Source organism: Peromyscus eremicus, chromosome 23 (assembly GCF_949786415.1).
Source record: "Peromyscus eremicus chromosome 23, PerEre_H2_v1, whole genome shotgun sequence".
Lineage (NCBI taxonomy): Eukaryota > Metazoa > Chordata > Mammalia > Rodentia > Cricetidae > Peromyscus > Peromyscus eremicus.
Window position 1 is genome coordinate 37,608,437 of NC_081438.1, and position 20,957 is coordinate 37,629,393.

Genomic DNA, 20,957 nt, shown 5'->3' on the forward strand with positions numbered 1-20,957 from the left:
AGAAAGCATGGCATGCCTGTCTTTGCGAGTCTGGTTTAGTGCGTGTGTGGGGCATGGCATGCCCATCTTCCCAGTGCTGAAGCAGGCACCCGCTCCGTTGTGCTCTTTGCCTGAAGTCATCGAAACGCCCTGGGTTAGCAGATTGCTACCAGTGAAGAGAGTGCAGAAGAGCTTCTCATTTCAGGGAACATACAGGCCACTTTTCTGTTTCCTTCAAACATTAGAAACTAGAGAAAGTGAACCATCTCAGGCCAGTGAACAAGGTGAATGAATTATTCATAATTTTAGGGGTTTACTTTCTGTGTCTTATACTCAGTCAGCATTTTAAGGGGGAAGGCTGAATTAGTGACAAGTCGTCTGGAAATTCTGCTTTTTATAAAGGCAGGGCTGTCATTAAGTCAAAGGGAAGACCACTGTATGGAGCTGGAGAAAGGAAAGGAGTCATGGGCAGTAGTCTCCACCACAAATTACTGAAAAATACATGACCAGTGACACTATGAGAAGAAGCTTATGAATTCATACGTGGGTGTTTCTAATATTAGTATCTACATGTCTCCTTGGATGAGAATTCAACCAAAGTGGGGTATGATTATGTGAACCAGTTTTTTAAACACTCCGGGTATTGACAAGAAAGCCACACATAGTTTAAATTGCACTTATTTTGGCCAGATTCCATGCCTTCTATGAACATTCTTGTTTATTTTGTTTTTTTTAATTTTTAGGAAAAGTTAACAGAGCTTTGAGGAAGTATGTGGAAACAAGTATCACTTTTTATATACTATAATGAAGAGAAATAAATAGTTGTACCTCATCAATTTGAAACATTTTATAGTTTTCATTTGGATTTGCTCCTAAATGTGAAAGATGCCCTGTCTTAGTCAGGGATTCTATTGCTGCAAAGAGATACCCTGACCATGACAACTCTTAGAAAGGAAAACACTTAATTGGGGCTGGCTTACAGTTTCAGAGTTTTAGTCCATTATTGTCATGGCAGCATGTAGGCAGGCATGGTGCTGGAGAAGGAGCTGAGAAGTCTACATCTTGATCTGCAAGCAACAGAAAGTGAACTGCCACACTAGGCCTAGCTTGAGCATAGGAGACCTCAGAGTCTACCCTCAGTGACACACTTCCTCCAGCAAGGCCATAACTCCTCATAGTGCCACTCCCTGTGGGCCAAGCATTCAGACACAGGAGTCTATGGGGGCCATTCCCATCCAAGCCACCACACAGCATCCCCTCGTCTCTCCCACTTCCCCCAGAGCCACAGGGATCTTGCTATATATCTCCCAGGCTGGCCTCAGACTTCGAGCCATTCTCCTGCCCCCTCCCCTCAAGTGCTGACATTGTAAGCATATGTCATCACACTCAGTATCTAAACAAAGTTTTATCTTCATGGTCTCATTTCATGCTTTTTAGTTCTTGATTTACTGATTATTTGAAAACTGTTCATTTGGCTACTAAAGGATTGCAGAATAAAGAGGTAATCAGATACCACAAACCCAGAAAGCCTTGGGTCCAGTAGTATTCTACCATGAATCTAGACTTTGAGTGCCTTAACAATAGAAAATGATTTTATCCTGTTTGTAAAATGTTCTCATTTTACAAAGGGCTGGCAAGATGGCTCAGTAGGTAAAGGTGCTTGCTGCCAAGCTGGACAACCTTGATTTGGCCGTTGGGGCCAACATGGTGGAAGGAGAAAAGAACTGACCTCTACTTCTGCACCCATGCTACACCCACACCCTCCTCACAGGCCTTTTCTTAATAATGATAAAATAGATCTCCATTTGAATTAAAATGTTGTTCAAGGGTGGAGTTTTGTGTCTTTGTTTGATAGGTACACTCCTGTATTTCCTGTGGGTTTGTATTCTAGTTTTCAACTCTGTTATGTACTTGTACTCTACCTCCACCACCTGCTTGTTTGTCCCCACTACCCACAGGAGTGAACCTAGGGCCTACAGGTAAAATGCCTGACCACTGAGTTACCTCCTCACCCCCTATTTATCATTTAAAAATTGGTTCTGCACTGGGGTTGGTGATGCATGCCTGTAAGCCCAACACTTGGGAGACGAATGCAGGTGGGTTACCAGTTCTAGGCTAGCACTAACTAAACAGCAAGGCCATGACTCCAGATAAAAGTTAGGCATTTTGATCTCTTCTGCAGAGTATAATTTTGGGGGATTTTCTCAAGTGCATTGCTTCCTGTAATAACTTCATTCTTGGAGTTGGAATTTTTTTTCTCCTGTAGATGAGAAATATTCTGTGGTTGTCTGCATTTTTTTACATTGCAGATTTTGTATTTTGAACTTTTTGGGTTTTTCGGGATAGGGTTTCTCTGTGTAACAGCCCTGGCCGTCCTGGAACTCCCTCTGTAGACCAGGGTGGCCTCAAATTCACAGAGATCCTTTTGTCCTGTGCTTGGGATTAAAGGTGTGTGTGACCACGCCTGGCTCATATTTTGAACTTTTTTATCTGTTTCTTGAGGAACATGAAAAGCCACCTCTGGACCTTATAAAATCAAAGGTGATAATTGGCTTTCATGGTCTTCCAAGCAGACATTGTGGTTGTGTAATCTACCTAATCTCTCTGTTGTGAGAGCTCTGAGTTTTCTGTCTTTGTTCCTATGAAAAGAACACATTTGTAATATGAAAATGTCTTTGTCTGGGCTGGAGTTGGAGCTCTGGGTCAAATACTTGCTGTACAGTGTGAGCACCTGAGTTTGGGTCCCCAGCACTCAGAACCCGGGCATGATGACATCCCCTGTAATCCAGCTCTGGGAGGCAGGGACGGAGGATCCCCAGGAGCGTGCTGCCCAGTTGGTCTAGCCAGTTGGTGAGCCCCGAGTTGATGAGAGTCCTGTCTCAATACACAGTGCAGAGAGGAGGGAAAGAGCAGCCGCCCACGCCAGCTTCCTGTGCCTGTGTACGAGCACACTCACCGGGTGGTCCGTGTGTGCACGTGCCCTACCGTGTTTCAGGACAGTAAATCCAATGAGCTACTAAAATAAAATCAGCACTTCCCAACACTTTAAATGTTGAAAAGTTTAAGATGTTAAAGATAGAGCAAGGGATTTTTGCCTTTCTTATAAACTCCTGAAAATGATTTTGTATTTGAGGGAGAATATTATACTAGGGTCAGTTTTCTGTAAAAGCTTTTAAGCAAATCTTTGGAGTTGGTCTTGGTGTAAAATGGTAGTATATACTAAAGTCAGTGGGACACATGTCTCCCTCCGAAAGAGAGGAGAGTGTTTATATGTTATTCTGTACAGGATCCTTTTGTCTTCGCTTTAATCATTTAAACTTGTATTCAGTAAGAAGATTCTGCTTCGAACCATTAGTGCTAGAAAAGCCTGATTTAAATTTTGGGAAAATTAATGTGGCTCTAATCTTTGAGCAGTTTACCAAGGAGCAGCATATCTACATTTCCCCAGGTGTTTCTTTAAATATGCATGTCTTCTTTCTGGGTTTGGTGGCACATGACTGTAATTTCAGCCTTCAGAAGGCTGAGGTAGGTTTGTGATTTCCAGGCCAGTTCAGAATAGTAGTGAGTGAAACAAATGAACAAACAAAAGCTAGTTAGTACATTCTTGGCTGGGACCCACTCTAATCTTAAAAATCCAGTTTCTTGAAGAGCAGTGGTGGTGCTCTTTAAGCCCAGCACAAGGAAGGCAGAGATAGAGAAACCCTGTCTCAAAAACCAACCCCCCCCAAAAAAAAAAGTCCAGTTTCTCACTTAGCATCTTATCTTTTCCTCTCATTTCTGCATGTCTGTTTTAGAAAGGCTTTCAGGCAGTTCTGTAGTCGGTCTGGATCAAAACCCAGGACTTTGGCATAGCATGGGTGACCACGGAAGTCTTCAGTCCGGATATACCGAGGGAGGCGGGGCCCTTTTCCCTTGCCCCATGTACTTTCTGTTCCTCGTCATAATAGAGAAGGTTACTACACTGACCTAACATGTTCTTGTTTCAGGGCTTGGGGGGGATGATTAAGAAGTTTTTTAAAATGTGAATGTGTAATTTCTGTAGTTTTTTTATAAAAATTAGAGGTAGTGAAGATACTAAACTGGTGCGTGTTTCCAGCCTCAGCTGTCTCTTTCAGTAGCTTAGCCATGTGAAAATCTCTGCTGACTGTGAAGGGTGTGTTCTAACTTGTCTTGGTACCTCAGTTCACTTAGAAGGTCTGTTCCTACTTTACATTTCAGTTGTTCCAGCCTCATCTTGTCTGACCTTTTAAACAGTTGACATCACTCTTGGAGAAATGCTTGAACAAGAAACTTGAAATTTCTTTTCTTTTCTTGCCTTTTTCTTGTCGTATCTGTAGTAATCTTGTCTGTTCAGCCTTCAGGATCTATAAATAGCCAAACTGTTGACTTCTGTGCATTTTTATTAGACCAATCCCAGAGCAGGTCATTAAGTCTCCATTTGTGCACTGCTGCAGCAACTGGATTGGTTTGCCTCTGCAGCTGGCTTTCCTTGTCCAAGCCAAAGCGATAGTAGAGTAAAGCCACAGCCCTCAGACTTGCCTGTTCAGTGTGCATGTTGGTTGTCCCTCACCTCGGCCTGCCATTCTTCTCTGCTGCAGTCAGGTTGGCCGTGAGTACTTTCTTCAGTGATGTCCAGTTCCTAGGCAGATGTCCTCTGCAGAGCTCCGCTTGCTCTTCCTGTGGTGTGCTTCCGTCCTCTTCTAGGGCTCAGCTCAAAGGGCACACATTGAAGACCTTAGACTAACATTTCCCACCATTGTATTTGGCCATACTGCCTTGTTTATTTCCTTTTCAGAACTCTTGAAGTTTCATTTTTATTTAAATTTGAATGGGGAATCTTTTTATACTATCAGGGCATATAACCTCCCTTTGGACAGGTGCCTTACTAAACATTTTTCAAATTAAAATACTTGAAAATTTACAATAGTCTCCAGCATGTCCAGTTTCCTATTCTGTAGCTGGTTAGTCAACATGAGCATAAAAATATTAAATGATGAATTCCAGAACTAATTGATAAATTTTGAATTATCTACCATTCTGAATGGGGAGATGAAATGTCCTTCCATCTTGCCATGTCTCATCAGGTTCAGCATATCCCTCTGTACATACCACCTGTGCATCTGTCACTTAGAAGATGCCTGTCAGTGTGACTATTTAATATGTTCACTTAGTAATAAACCAGAGCACAAGATTCAACATGTGCCAATGAGAAATTGTAAGAGTTCTCAATTTAATAAACAAACCATGGGACTGATAAAGATCTAGAGTAGGAATGAACATTGTGCTTGTGAAGCAGCGAACAGAGAAGAAATTCAGGATCCCTCTGCTGTCTGACTAAGCTGCATGAGTTCCAGCCACAGTGCATATGTGTGCTTCCTGAAGAGGGCGGAGATGTGACTAAAAGCTGCAGAGCTGCCCTGGTCCAGTATCCACTAGCAGTGTCCAGAAAGGAGCCGCCACCGAGGATCACTTGGTTTTCTGAAAAGTAAGCGTAGTCTCCTCAAGTCTGCCTCATGTGGGCTTGCTGTGCTAGAGCCCACAGTCTGTTCCAGTTGACCTTGGCAAGCTTTCCCAAGCTCCCAAGACAGTGCTTACCATTGTCTGCTGCTGCCAAGATGCCTGGGTATGGGTAACTTGCTGCCAAGCCTGATGGACCCAAGTTGACCCCCAGGAAGTAAAGAATTGACTGTTGGAAGTTGTCTACTGACCTCCACACCACATACAGACATACACTAAATAAATATATAAATGTTAATTTTTTAAAAATCTTGGGGAAAATTCTTGTTTATTGAGCTTTTGCCTGCTGCTTTTCATCGATAAGGTTAAATGCCTTTTTTCTTCAACACCATTTCTGTTTCTCTAGTCCTTATTAATGTTTTCTGCTTACATGCTTTTGTGGTGTTGAGTCTTTTAGTAGACTTTTATAGTTTGTATCTACATGGTGTTTTTTGTTTTTTCGAGACAGGGTTTCTCTGTGTAGCTTGCGCCTTTCCTGGAACTCGCTCTGTAGCCCAGGCTGGCTTTGAACTCAGGGATCCGCCTGCCTCTGCCTCCCGGGAGCTGGGATTAAAGGCATGTGCCACCACTGCCTGGTGATATCTACATGTTTTGCATGTGTATTTCATCCTCTAAAGTTAAATGCTTCTGGAGACTTCTTGTCATATAATCTATTATTGTGATCACACATAGGCCATTAGTAAACATTAAGTTTCGTTCAGTGCCTTCCTTTTTGAAGTTCCAGGGAGCTTTCAAGTGTGAGGGACCATAGTCACCTGTGAAGACTGGTCAAGAGCAGGCTTTCCTCTCCTCATCTGAGACCTAACTCTGAAACCTCAGGTTGGGAGCATTCACCTTTATGTGTATTTTTAAATTCTCCTGCCTGCCTCTTGACACAGCCCTTTAATTCTAGAGGGAAAAGCTCAAGACGTCAGGGAATTGGAAGGTGAGTTTTACCTGATTTATAGAAGGATGTGCAAGTCATAACGTTTCATGGAAAGAAAATATTTGAGATGAGTTTTAGAGGGGTGGGTAAAGTTTGTTTCTGTTTTAAACACAGCCGAGCTGGCGATGGTGGCGCACTCCTTTAATCCCAGGACTCCGGGAGGGAGAGATAGGCAAATCTCTTATGAGTTCAAGGACAGGCTCCAAAGCTGCAGAGAAATCCTGTCTGGAAAAGGAAAAACAAAACCAGTCCCTGGGCATTGTGTCATGTGTGTGCCTTTAACCCTAGCTCTTGGGAGGCAGAGACAGGCAGAACTCTGCGTTAGAGGCCAGCCTGGTCTATAGACCATATTCTGGGACAGGCAGGGTACACAGAGAAACTCCATCTCAAAACACCACCACCAATAACAACAAAAGGCAACCCCCCCAAAAAAAAAACCATAAACCACCCAAACAAAAGAACTCACACAATTGAAAACCTGTGAGCTTGATTTTCTTTTTTTCCTGTTTAACCAGTTTAAAATGTATTACCTAGTTAGTGAACTTACCAAGAAAGGTGTAGTCTGAGTTACCTTAAGACTTGAACACATGGGAAGAAAATCCCAGTTCAGGCACTGTTGTGAGCCCTAGGCTAGACGTGGAGTAGGATTCTCTGCTTGGAATAGCCATTGACTCTTAAATGCTGATTAAGAGCTTGATCAGTCGGGTGGTGGTGTCGCACACCTTTAATCTCAGCTCCCGGGAGGCAGAGGCAAGTGGATCTCTGTGAGTTCAAGGCCAGCCTAGGCTACAGAGTGAGTTCCAGGAAAGGTGTAAAAGGTGCAAAGGTACACAGAGAAACCCTGTCTCGAAAAACCAAAAACCAAAACAAAACAAACGATTGAGTTCCTAGGAATCCAAGGTAGAGCGGAGTCTTTTCTATTTCTTTTTTCCTTACTGCTACTAAGTTGTACTTCGATGTTGTACATTCATATTTTGCTAATATTTCATTAGCTAAATTCCAGCCAGCCTCTATTTAGTTCATATTGATAGTTCTTTTTGTACTCAGGCTTTTCTTTTTTATTTATCTTTCAAATTGATATAAAAAAATAGGCTGTGTGATGTAGAAAGCAAAAAATTACCTGATCACCTCTCTTTTATATGTTTAACAATTTTGCCATAAATTCTTCAAAATTGAGTATATTGTATTTGAAACCCCCTGGGAACTGTGAGAACTGGTAGGAGAGTTAGGAAGAGCTCTTGGAGCACCTGTAGCAGGAGATGGCAGGCAGCAAAGCCTTGGATTGTCCTTCTGTCTCTTTGGAACCTGTAGATTAGGATTATACTTGGAGCTCAGAAGGGTGATTTCCAAGCAGAGCTCTCATGAAGTCTCTATATAGCCTCAGTATTTGAATTAGACAGACAGAATTGGCATTTACAGGGCTGAATTTATTACACTAACTCACAGTTACTTAGAGGGATAAGGCTGAGGTCATTTTGTTAAATAGTAGCTTGAAATTGTGAGTGAGAGGTAACATTCGCTCTGAAATTCTCAGTCTCTTTCTGTGTTGTCATGTGTGATATGAACATCGTAGGTCTATGGATGAGTTGTGTGCTCATTTACTCTGAGTACATGTACCTTTAAATAAAGGTTATTGCAGAAGCATATCTTATAACAGTGTATGCCAAGTACGAGGTTGACAGGAGCAAGTCTTTCATTGTGGTCTGTATGAAATTACTCCAGCTCAGCACAAGTTCTATTGGTGTCAGTATGTCCCCAAACAAATGCAAACTAATTGTGGCCTGCTTTTATGTTTTGCTGATCTAATAACTAGTGGGAAAATAGCTCAGAAATTCAAATTGAGCACTGGCAGGGAGCCCTGAAGCATTTACAGAAGCCCATGATTTTTAAGTAGTGTTTGAAAATCACTGGCAAGGAAGGCTTGTTTTCCAGTAGGAAGGACACTACACTGTGTTAGGGCGCAGGGGGCTTCTCAGCTTATCACAGTAGAGCCCCTCATTTGAATCACAGAATACAGGAATGCTGTGAGGGTCTTTTTGTCATTTTCCCGTGGATAGTACATACCAGATACCATTTACTGCAGTCAAGGAAGGGTCTCTTAGCTCCTTTGAAAAAGAAAAAGAAATTGCCCAAATGCCAGACACCAGTGCTCAAATGAGTACAGCTTTCAAGATGCAGTCACCAATGTATCTTCTGCTACAGATCAGAGATCGGAGGCACTGAGATTGACATCAAAACTTCTCCATCTTAAGACATGGAAATGACAGTTGTTTTGATTAGGGTATGTTTACATTCTTGATTACTTACTAACACTGACCAAGTGTTTTTTTTTAATGAAAAATTATGGGTTGGTGAGATGTCTCAGCAGTTAAGGAAGAGTACTTCCTACTCTTCCAAAGAACCTGAGTTCTAATCCTACCACCCAAGTGATAGCTCACAACTGCCTCCAACTCCAGTTCCAAGGAATCTGAAACCTTCTCCTGGCCTCTAAGGGCACTAGACACATACAAGGTGTACAGACATACATGCAAGCAGCCCCCCCCCCCCAATAAAATAATGAGAAGTTTTGTAGGTTAACACAACTCTCTGGTCATTTCAGAGAGGTATTTTGGAATTAGCTTGAGCCTTTGGGTTTCTGTACATTTTTGGCTTTGTTTTTTAATGACTCCCTTACTCATAGTAGCATAGTATTGCAACAAATACCACTAACTGTTGAAATGGAATGGCTGCCTTGTATTGTTGAGGTGTACCCTGAAGCTCAAAGGCTTTGCATGTAGACCCTTTTTCTTTAGGCATACTACCAAGGAAGGCAGGTCACAGTGTTAGAACTGAAGAAGAGTGTTTGTTACCTCTTCTTATTTTTACTAAGAATAATAAACTGCAGAATGAGAACTTTGTGTTAAGGAACACCCCTGAAGCAAAGCTCCTCTAGGTATGTTCAGTGCTTTGGAGTAGAGAGGTTAATGCTCTCTACCATAGTACCCTAAGGCAGCCTTTCAGAGATAAACAAGACTCGCCCTGGAGTGCTTGCCATGTCTAGTGCCTTCTCTGTCAGGACTAGCTGGGTCTGTGTGGTAGCTTCTCTTAGAAACGTTGTTGACTGTTTAACATCCTTGCTATAACTGAGTGAACACTTGAAGCAAGTGCCATGGCATATACATACATGCCCTTGGTTATTGACGACTTCTGTAGTTGAAAGGAAGTTGATCTGTCTTTCTCTGTCTTTCTCTCTCTCTCTGTTTTTATTTTTTATTTTTGGACCCAATAAGTATGTCTTTTCCACTTGGGTGTTGAAAGAGCCTATGAGCAGTAGCTGTTCTGATTTTTGTTGGTTGTTTTCTCTAGGGAACAAGCTACCCTCTGAGTCAGCACTGGACTTGAAGATAAAACCTACAATTCATGAAACTGACTGATTCGACTAAAGGATGGATAGTTTGGGCAGCGTTGGACAGCTCTATGAGGGGTCTGTTTGTTTAACTGGAGGGATTGTTGAGTTCAGCAACTTTTAATTCCCCTAATGATAAGGGGTTGCTGTTGTGAAAACAGGGTTTGTGAAGGAATCGATTCTGGCAATTAATCAATATTCTTATTGACTCTGTTTTCATTTTAATCACAAAACTTCATGGACTAATTCTGTAAAATGAAGAAATTGGAATTTGTATGTCCTGAGCAGTCAGCATAGGGTATTTGTGGCTCAAAAATCCAAATTACCCTTTTTTCACATGGGGTTATAAGCTGTCTTGAGTAAACCTTTGGCATTTGGATATTTAATCTTTGCAAGGGAGTATATGCACTCGTGGCTTGAAACTGGTAGAGTTAAGTGGGATGAGATTTGATGATTATTTTATCAGATCAGTGAATTCCAGATTATGGCTGACATTTCAATGTCATTTTTAGTAAAAGTCAAAAATATTAATAAGGTAATTTTTACCTTAAAACTTGCAGTTTTATGACAGGAAATTTAAAGGAAATAAGGTTAATTATATGTTTAGTTAAATAGATTTTTAATTTGTGCCGAGGGTTTAAAAATGCTACAGAAAGAAAAATCTTTGTCTTTAATTTTCTAGGCCACAATACATTATAGAGATATTTTTGGATTGCCATTTTGAAGGATTGAAAACATGTTGTGATTAAGATTAATTTTAGTTATATGAGCTAATGTGATTAAAAATAGGAATCATGTTATGTTTTTTTTAACCTAGCAAATAGGTAAATTTCTTTTCAATATCTTTTATTTTTGAGGCTAGAAGCTAGAGGTATCAAGTCACCTAACATGGCAGTTTGAAAACTTGGACTTATGTACAGTTCAACTTTGGGTATGTTAGCTGTAGCGTGGTTATTATTAGGACCAGAAGCATGACATTTGCTATACTTTAAGCCAGTTTTAAGAATTATTTGCAGAACTGAATATGATTGAACAAAGAAATTATTAAATGAAATAACATTTAGTATTCTCCTAGCTTTTTCTTATCGTTTGGTGGTAGGGTAATGTGTTTTATACAGTCTGCCTTGTATTTAAATCTCAAGTTAAAATACACCTTTATGGGGCTGGAAAGATGGCTCAGCCATTTAAGGACACTGGCTGGTTACGTTTGCAGAGGACCCATGTTTGATGAGTCCTAGCACCCACATAGTAGTTAACAACCACCTGTAACTCCAGTTCGGGGGGAATCTGGTGCCCTCTTCTGGCCACCACAGGCACTGCATGTATGTCCTGCACATAAATGCACATGTAGGCAAAACACTCATACACATAAATTAATCTTAAAAGTGAAAAATTTTTAACCTCACGCCTTATGATGCTTGACCTAATCCTTTTATTTATGTCTGCTTTTTAATGATTCTTTTTCTCATCCCTTTGGCAGATTTAAATAAAATAATAAAATGACCATAATTTAAAGTTTAGTAAATCCTTTTTTTTTTTTTTTTTTTTTAAAAAGCACCCATGGCCAGACCTTGAAGTATTATTACCATTAGTTTCATAGACACAATGTGACCACAAACATAATCAAGATTTGTTGTATTCCTGATTCCTAAGGTCATCTGTTTTTCTTTTTCCTTTTCTTTCAGTAAAATATAGCTCATCAATTAATGATAGCCTTTGGGGGCAGCAAGGATAGCTTGTGTATTTTGCTGAGGAAAAGATCCAAACATGTATCCACATTGCTGGGATTCTCCAGAAACCCTTTAAATTTTAAAACCACCAGAATCCTTTTTGTCTGTAGCACATTAGGTTCCCAGCATCTAAGCCTTAGGAGCAACCATATAACAGGCTTATTGCAGAATGTCAGGAACTTGGACAGGGAAATGTTTGAGATTGGTCTTCTGTAGCTTTGATCTTTTGGTATATGTTCTGAAATTCAACAGTGTGCTTGTGTTTAGTGGTATTTCCTCTTTGTCCTGTAACTTTTTCTTTTAAGCATATTGTTTTACAAAATCACTAATGATGCAAATCTAGGTTAAATGGGACAGAGTAAGTCTCTGCACCCGAGGTACCGACCAAAGGAACCTGAACTGTGCTCAATTGTAGCTGAGGAGTATGTAAGGAGGGAGGAAGCTTCGCCTACTTTGGGCTTAAAATTGGAATTTTAAAAGCAATCTCTTTAATGAATTAGATTCTCATTTGCAGTTTATTATAAATGACATCTTGAGTTAATTGGTAACTCAGTGGGGTGTCTGTTGTGAATTGACCTGAGGATTTCTAAATTTAGAACTTTAAATTTATTCTAGTAATGATTCCCTTATTAAAAACAAATGTGATCAAGGTTGTGCAAAGGAAAAGCATAAGATTCTTGAGGAGGTGGGAGGATTGCTGTCAGTTCAAACCCAACCTGTGCTAGCTATAAAGTGATGCATAGTGAATCCGTGTCTCAAACCAAAACAGAACAATAGGGAGAATAAGAAATCATTTTATTTTTGTTGGTAAGTTTTTAATTTAGTAAGTCTTCCAGCAACTTTTCTGTATGTCTAACTATGTCAAAACTGTATTACAGAGAACAAAATTAGCTGTACATCATGAAATGTCCTTTAGAGTGGTTGTGGATGTGTTTTACTTTCTCTTCTTAAAACATCAGTAGGCTAAACAAACATCATTTAATTGACATAGTTTGCTCTGACTTAAATTGCTAGTCATTAAAAGACAGTTTTATCTATTAATGCATGCACATTCCCTGAGAGACCAGAAGAGGGCATTGTGTCCCTTGGAGCTAGAGTTACATTTAATTGCGAGCCCCACCCAGTGTGGGTGCTGGGAATCAAACTCATAACCTCTGGAGGAACAGTAGGTGCTCTTAGCCACAGATGTATCTCTCTAGCCCCTTTTAAAATTAGCATGCGTGCCTATAGAGAGAGTGTGTGTGTGTGTGTGTGTGTGTGTGTGTGTGTGTGTGTGTGTGTTAGTTACTGGGTCTCAAACTCAGCATCTGTGATACTGCGCTAGTGAAGACTACCACCAAACTATATCCCCAGCTCATTACCATGATCTTTTTTCCTCCCCCCAAAAAACCCTTTTTCTTTTTATTCTTGCCTAGGAAATGTATTCAGTCAAGAAGACCAGAGCATTTGCTCTTTCATTTCTTTGTCATAATTGTAGAGCAGAGTGATGATCAGATGGTACCAGCGTGGAGGCAATTGGTGGTGTCTGTGCAGAAATTAGACCCAAATTGCAACCCTTAAAGGCCTGCTTGTGGGCTGCTGCCCAGCTGCCATGTGAGCACTTGAGTTTGAAGACTGCTCAGGCCTTTTTGCTGCAGCGCTCTTCTGCTGTGGTGTTTGTGGTCCAGACTTCCTAACTTTTGTACTGGCCCAGGATACCTTCGGGACCAGTCCAGAGTAAAGACTTTGGGCACCAAATCCTCATGGGTTTCTCTTTGCTATTAAATTGCGCATGTAGAGTGCAGCGTGCATTCATGGACCACGCCATGTGTTCTTTGGGTTCCACTTACCTCTTTCTCTTACTGTTGGTTGTGCGTCACAGTGACACGTCTCAGCTGTTAGTAGAACTATATGTTGCGTAGTATACATGCTAGTGACTTTCTGAATGTGTGGAAGGATCTTGGACTCAAGGTGTTTTTAGTCACTAAGATTTACTGAAGAATTTAAGTTGTATAAAGCAGCTTTACATATAAGCAATAACAGTAGTGTTTCTGATGTTGTTACTTTCAAATGTCTTATTTTAGAAAGTTGAAAGTTGCTGTACATTCCGTATGGCTCCCTCTCATACCTTGTGTTGACAAGGAGCGCTGGCATCTGTAGGAGCAAGTTGTTAGAAGTGAAGGGAATCGCCTTTATACAACGCTGTCCAAAAGAGAATTCTATCCCTCCATTTCTTTTTCCAAATTGTCTCTAACATGTTTATCTTAAAACTTTCCATAAAATTTTATAGCTTTGTGTTTGGATCTTATACATGGTTGTCAGATTTCTCCTCAGGTAGTATTAGAATTGATGCCCTTAAGAAGCAGTGTTTCCTGGTTCACTATTTCTGTTGTGTAGATAGATAATAGCTGGTAGATTTTCTACAAACAGTAGTTTTATTTCTGGCTTCCCCATCCCCACCCCCCAAATGTGCTAGCTAGACACCCTTAGTTTGATGTCATTTAGATTTGGACACATGACATTTTTGTCTTTTTCCCAGCTGTTTGGTTATTTATTTAATGTGAGTGCTCTATCTGCATGTATACCTTTATGTCAGAAGAGGGCATCAGATCCCACTGGAGATGATTGTGAGCCACCAAGTGGTTGCTGGGAATTGAACCTGGGTCCTATGGAAGAGCAGCCAGTGCTCTTAACCACTGTGCCATCTCTCCAGCCCCTATTCTCAGTTTTAAAAGCAGTATTTTGCAATTTTATATGAAGGTTATTCTGGGGACCTTGGATACATTTGTTTCTGAGGAAGCATCTATTCTAAATTTTCCCATTGAAGAAAATAATTATTTATTTTTAAAAATTGGGTTATTTCTATTATTTTGTTGGTTGGTTTTTTTGTTTTTGTTTTTTGTTTGTTTTTTGGTTTTTCAAGACAGGGTGTCTCTGTGTAGCTTGGATCCTGTCCTGGAACTCGCTTTGTAGACCAGGCTGGCCTCAAACTCACAAGAGATCTGCCTGCCTCTGCCTCCTTAGTGCTGGGATTAAAGGCGTGCACCACCACCGCCCAGCAGATTTTTTTTTTAATATGTGTATATGTGTAGGCATACATACCACTAAGCTTGAGTGGAAGTCAGAGGATGACTTTTTGGGATGGATTTTTCACCTCTGCATGGGCTCTGGGCATCAGGTACAGGTTACCATGTTTTCAAGGTAAGCACTTTGACCTGAGGAGCCAGCTTACTCACCCTGGAAAGACTACTTATAGTTGTCCTAGCATGGAATCTAAAATAACCTTAGCATTTCCTCCTGAGACACTGACTGATCACTCTTCTACCTTTGCCATGTGTTCCAGGATCAAACTAGTAGACAGACTTTCACAGCAAGCCCTCTAACTGCTAGATCATCCAGCTGACTTTGTTTACACTGTATGTATCCTGGAGGGCCTCTAGCCATCATATTGGGCAGTAAGTGCCTTTACCCACTAAGCTGACTTGCCAGCCCCCAGTTAAACTTTATTATCTTTACCAGTCTGAGAAGCCACTTTCAATTTCTGTTTGTTGGAGCTGGGGAAATGGCTCATTGGGTAAGGTAATTGCTGAGCAAGCTTCAAGACCTGTGTTTGGATTCTCAGGAAATGCTCACATAAAAATCTGGGTATAGAGGTACACCCCTGTAATCCTCGTCGTGGGGGCAGGGACAGGAGCAATCCAGAGGCTTGCTGGTCAGCCAGTCTAGCTAGTTGGTTCCCTACCTCAGAAAATTAAATGGAGATGTTAGAGAGATGGCTTAGTGGTTAAGAGCACTTGCTTGCTCTTTCAGTGGACCTGAGTTCAGTTCCCAGAACCCACATCTGGTGGCTCCCAAGGAATCTTGCACTTTTGGCCTCCATAGACATTGCACACAGGTGCAATTTGTGTCTGTCTCTCTGTCCCCTCCCCTAACATATACACACAGACATACCCCAAAATAATTAAATTTAAAAATAAAATGGTGAATGATAGAGGAAGACATGTTCTTGACTTCTGAACGCCACATGTAGATATGGGTACCCACAACGTGTACATATATCCATATACTGTACACAAATAATAACTCCCAGTTTTTCAGTACACAAAGATACCTTCATGTTTGAGGGATTTGAACACACACACACACACACTCTCTCACTCTAATTAGTTGTATAATTTATTTCCTTCTGGTTCCTTTGTGTTTTGTTCTTTGAGACAGGGTCTCAGAATGTATTTGTGGCTGGCCTGAAACTTGACTTTTCTCCCTGTCAGGCCTCTTATTACACAAATCTGCCCGCCATTTCCTATTCAGTGCTGGGATTAAAGGCAAGCCGCCAGGCCCAGACATTGGGCATTTCCTTGTGAGTTTTAAGAACTATGCCTTATATGGGTTAATCCTTTTAATAAAGTGTTACAAATTGCTCTTTTTAGTTAACGTTTTCGTTTTCATATTCTTTTTTTTAAATACCTCCACTTCCCTCAAGACAGGATTTCTCTGTGTAGCCCTGGCTGTCCTGGAAGTCACTGTGTAGACCAGGCTGGCCTTGAACGCACAGAGATCTGCCTGCCTTTGCCTCCTGAGTGCTGGGATTAAAGGCCTTTTTTGACATTTGTATTTTTCTATCTTTACAACATATTTTTTAAAAACCAGCATCAGAGCCTAACATGTTGTCACATCTGACTACTTAGTTACCTTTTCCCTGAAGTTTGTTTTATTATCCTTTATTTTCATTTCCTGTGTAAGGGTGTTTCCCAGTGTGTATGCAGTAACCACAGAGGACAGAATACTTCTTTGCTTGCCCAGACTGCTTTAATGTGATTGTTAGCTGCCCTGTGGGTGCTGAGAATGACCCCAGGAAGAACCCTTTGGAAGGACAGGTAATGTGCTCTTTTTTTTTTTTTTTTGGTTTTTTGAGACAGGGTTTCTCTGTGTAGCTTTGCGGCTTTCCTGGGACTCACTTGGTAGCCCAGGCTGGCCTCGAACTCACAGAGATCCGCCTGGCTCTGCCTCCCAAGTGCTGGGATTAAAGGCGTGCGCCACCATCACCCGGCATGTAATGTGCTCTTAATTGTTGGGCCATTTCTCCTGCCTTTTTAGTACTTTTTTCTCATGGGGATTTGAGCTCCTTTTTGGTGTCCTATTGTCTTTTTTTGAGTGTTTTGCCTACATGTATGTATATGTATTTATGTGTTCTGTGTTGGAACACAGTGCCCATGGACACCAGAAGAGGTCATTGAATTCCCTAGAAATAGTTACAGATGGTTGTGAGCTACCATGTAGTTGCTGGGAACTGAACCTGGGTCTGCAAGAGCAGCCCTGGGTTGATGAATTCCTACAAAACTCTAAAACATCTTGACGACTAAGGTGATCACCTTTTACTACTACTGATGTAGTAACTTCTTTTTTTCCCCCATTTGTTTTTCTAACTTCCTTTTTTTTTTTAAATTTTTTTTTATTTTTCGAGACAGGGTTTCTCTGTGTAGCTTTGTGCCTTTCCTGGAACTCACTTGGTAGCCCAGGCTGGCCTTGAACTCACAGAGATCCGCCTGGCTCTGCCTCCCAAGTGCTGGGATTAAAGGCGTGCGCCACCACCGCCCGGCCTTAACTTCCTTTTTTTGTGTGTGTTTCTCTAAATGTCCTGTTCTGGCTTTCTAAATGCATAGTTTCCCACACAGATATATTTAGCTTGGACATTTACAATTATTAGTGTTGTTGTTGTTACTTTTGCTGAGCTAGCATTATTTTTTTAGGTTAGCTTAAATAAAATTGTCATCTGAATAACAGATACGAATTTAATTATTTTTCCAAAGTCTACTGGTTTGTGTGTGTTGTTTATGCTTATTTTTTTAACCACTAGTTAGTGTAAATGACGTGGGTTTTGTGTGTGTTTTATTTCATTGCTCCCTTGCCTCATCAACTGGGTCATTGGAATGATTTGGTTATTAAATATTTCTGTTGGAATTTAGTTTACATATTGTAAGACTGAACCCTTAAGTGTGCATTTGGCTCACTTGATTTTGGTGTATTCACAAGATTGTGCAGCTGTAACCATGAGCTGTCATGAACTGTGCCTTTTATTGTCTGTGTTCTTCTCTTTTCCAGTCCTCAGAACCACAGCTCTGCTTTCCGCCTTCCTAGGCTTGCCATTCTGTGCTCTTCACGCAAATAGCATCTTGTACTAAGTGGCCTTTATGTTCTTGGCCCTTTCACTTCATGTTTTATGGTTCCCATAGTGGTGTGGGTCCATATTTGTTACATACAGTCTACACAGTATACCATATTTCACTGAGCCATTTCTCAGCTGGTAGATATTTGGGTTGTTTCCACTTAGCGGTGATGATCATGGTCTATGGGTATTCATTCACATACAGTCTTTGCATTGACATAATGGTCTTACTGCTACTGGGAAATACGCATGGTATTGGGATTTCCAGGATATACGGTAACTTTAATAATGTAAAGAACTGCTAAACTCTCTTCAGGTTGTCTGCACCATTTTACATTTTGCAGGAGTAAGAGCTCGGATCTCTTTCTTCCTCACCAACAGCATTTGTTACCATACTCTTGATTGACCATAAGCGTTCTAGAGAATGATGGGGTATGTCATTGTGGTTCTGATTTTTATGTCCCGAGTGCTAACTGTGTTTCCTTACATGTGCTCAGTTGGCATTTGTGTGTTGTCTTTGAAGAAATCTCTGGTCAAGTTGCTTGCCTAGTTGTTTAATTCAGTTGTTTTTATTGTGCACTGTAAACAGTTCTCTTTCTGTTGAACTCAGTAGACCTTTACTGCAGCCTTCCCACCTTACAGATCACTCCCTGTAAAGTACAGAAACGTGCAAGTTCTTCTCAGTCCCAGCGTGAACATCTACATGTTTTCCTTTAGTTTTTATGCCTTAGGCATTACCATTGCTCAATTGAAGGCCACAGGGGTGGCTTACACTTGTGTTCTTCTCATAGTTTCATGGTTTTAGTTATTTTTAGGATTTTAGGTTTGATTCATTTATTTGTTTGTTTATTTGGTTTTTCAAGACAGGATTTCTCTGTGTAACAGCCCTAGCTGTCCTAGAACTCCTTTGTGGTCCTTAAACCCACAGAGATCTGCCTGCCTCTACCTCCCGAGTGCTGTGGGATTAAGACTATCATGCCTGGCTATATATATATATATATATATATATATATTTTTTTTTTTTTTTTTTTGGTTTTTCGAGACAGGGTTTCTCTGTGTAGCTTTGCGCTTTTCCTGGAACTCACTTGGTAGCCCAGGCTGGCCTCGAACTCACAGAGATCCGCCTGGCTCTGCCTCCCGAGTGCTGGGATTAAAGGCGTGCGCCACCACCGCCCGGCCCTATATATATATGTTTTAAAAGCTGTTTTACATAGAGTATGAAGTTGATACTGGACGTGATGCATTTTGTTTCTGTTTTATTACTTTTCCCCACAAGGCAAGGTCCCACTTTGTAGCCTAAGCTGACCCCTGCTTGTGATCCTCTTGCTTCGGCCCTCCTGAGTCCTTGGATGACAGGTGTTCAGCATACCTGACTTGGTATGATTCTGTGTGGTGGTCATCCTAAAGTTTTAATTTGTATGCTTTCCTCAGTAAAAAGTATAAGACATTTTTTTTTCCTCCTTTTTCCCCATTTGTCTTTCAGTGCTAGGCAGACCTCTACCGTTGAGCTACACTGCCAGCAAATACTAGTTTTTAGTGGCTTTTAGCTGCTCTGTCCTTTTTCAGTATTTCAGTTTTCTAGAATTTTATTGACATTTGTGCTTTAAACTATCCCAGACTGTTTTTTAAACACTGTCTACCCAATCTTATGTTCCAAGGCTTTCAGGTAAGGGATTGTTTTCTTAATGAATTGATTGTTGAATTGTTTTTCACCACAGAAATTCCAGTGGTGTGTCCTAAAACTGTCTTTATTATTTTTCTCTCTTTTAGAGATCATAATGAATTTTAAGATGACAATGATCTTTCTTCCTTAGACTAGTGTTCTGGTGTGTGTTCCAGTTCAAGTTGTAGCCTCCCATCGTGTACACACACACACACACACACACACACACACACCCTTTCCTTCTTCCTTTTGGCCATCACAGCATTGCATAGTCAGAAAGGATTTGTTCTTTACTGCTCAGAGCCCTTGTTCTCAGAATTTTTATTTCCTTTTTTTTTTTGTTTTTTGAGACAGGGTTTCACTGTGTAGACCAGGCTGTCCTCAAACTCATAAAGATCCTCCTGCCTCTGCTTCCTGAGTGCTGGCATTAATAATAAGCCACACCTGGCTTATTCTCAGAGTTTATTGATGAGGTGTATGTGTGGGTTTTGTTGTTGTTGTTGTTGTTTTTTCTGATTAAATATTGCTTCTCCAGAACTTTTTTTTCTCCTGGATGTTCAACTTTATTTTATATTTTATGTCTCTTAATCAAGTGTTTGTACTCTCTAGTTTTATTTTTAGCTGATCTCCTCAGTGCCTTTTCTTGTTTGATCTGCTTTAGTTCACCTTCTGAGAGCTTTTTCAGTTTTGACGCTTTTACCTTTTTTTTTTTTTTAACTTTTAGAGAGCCTATTTACTCTGTTCAAAGAACAAATACCTTGTTTGTCATTTTTGTGTCCTTTGTTTTAGTAGTGGGGTTTATTTAATTTTTTTATAGCTCTCTTTATATACTGTTATCTAGGATACTTTGTATCAGGGTGAATTTTCATGAATATTGTGTATGTGAATTTTGTTACTTTTTGGTTTCTGAAACAGGTTCTAGCTACATGGTACAGGCTAGCCTTGAGCTGGAAGTCCTGCCTCTGCCTCCTGAGTAGTGGGATTATTGGTATATGCTTCTATGCTTGAGTTCCCAAGTCGGGTTACTTCCTAGGGAGCATGTACACCCTGTGGGCAGTGGAAGCATTCATCAAGGTGATGTAGTACTCCCTTCCTCTGTGTGCCCATTGCATTCCTGTAATGTGGAATCTCATGCCTGTGCAGGAGATGTGTGTGGGTTGACAGCTAATGTTCATATTTGCAAAGGACAGTGTAACTTGAGTGGTGCCTACAGTGTGTAATGTTCCAGTTTCTTCAGATCAACCCCTGCCCTTTCCTTCCCTCTGTACAGACAGGGTCCCCTTTCTACTGTAGCTCTGTAGTCACTGGTCTGCATCTTTTCCAGAATCCTTGCTTTGCACAGGGTTTTGGTTCTGTTTTCCATGTGTTATGGACTCAAGGCTCCATTTCGAATGCCTTCAGATTCTGCTTAGCTCTTGCTCTTGCTCTTTTCTTGCCTTTACTCCTGGCTGTATTATAAGCTCTCTGTGGTACACGCTTTTCTAGTACTGTGTATCCATATCCATACCCACCATGGGGTTGAAGAGGGCATTATGATGTGTGCTCTTGGTTTCCAGAAGCAATGTTGTCCAAACTAGTTCTATTTGGAGGGGGAAAAAAAAATTGATTTCGTG

At 40.8% G+C, this 20,957-nt stretch overlaps 1 protein-coding gene across 5 annotated transcripts in view; it reads left to right on the forward strand.

Moving 5' to 3' along the window:
* The window catches only part of Pan3 (poly(A) specific ribonuclease subunit PAN3), a 123,886-nt gene that overhangs the window by 70,375 nt on the left and 32,554 nt on the right, over positions 1 to 20,957 (forward strand). The window contains exons 1-2 of one of the 5 annotated variants that reach the window (XM_059249344.1): positions 8,641 to 8,702; positions 9,767 to 9,884. The exons of 3 other annotated variants lie outside the window; for them this stretch is intronic. In XM_059249344.1, the coding sequence (XP_059105327.1) occupies positions 9,821 to 9,884 (64 nt within the window). In that variant the 5' untranslated portion in view covers positions 8,641 to 8,702; positions 9,767 to 9,820. Of the gene's footprint in view, positions 1 to 8,640; positions 8,703 to 9,766; positions 9,885 to 20,957 lie in introns of those variants that run through there. One more of the 5 variants, XM_059249343.1, reaches the window with a different exon arrangement.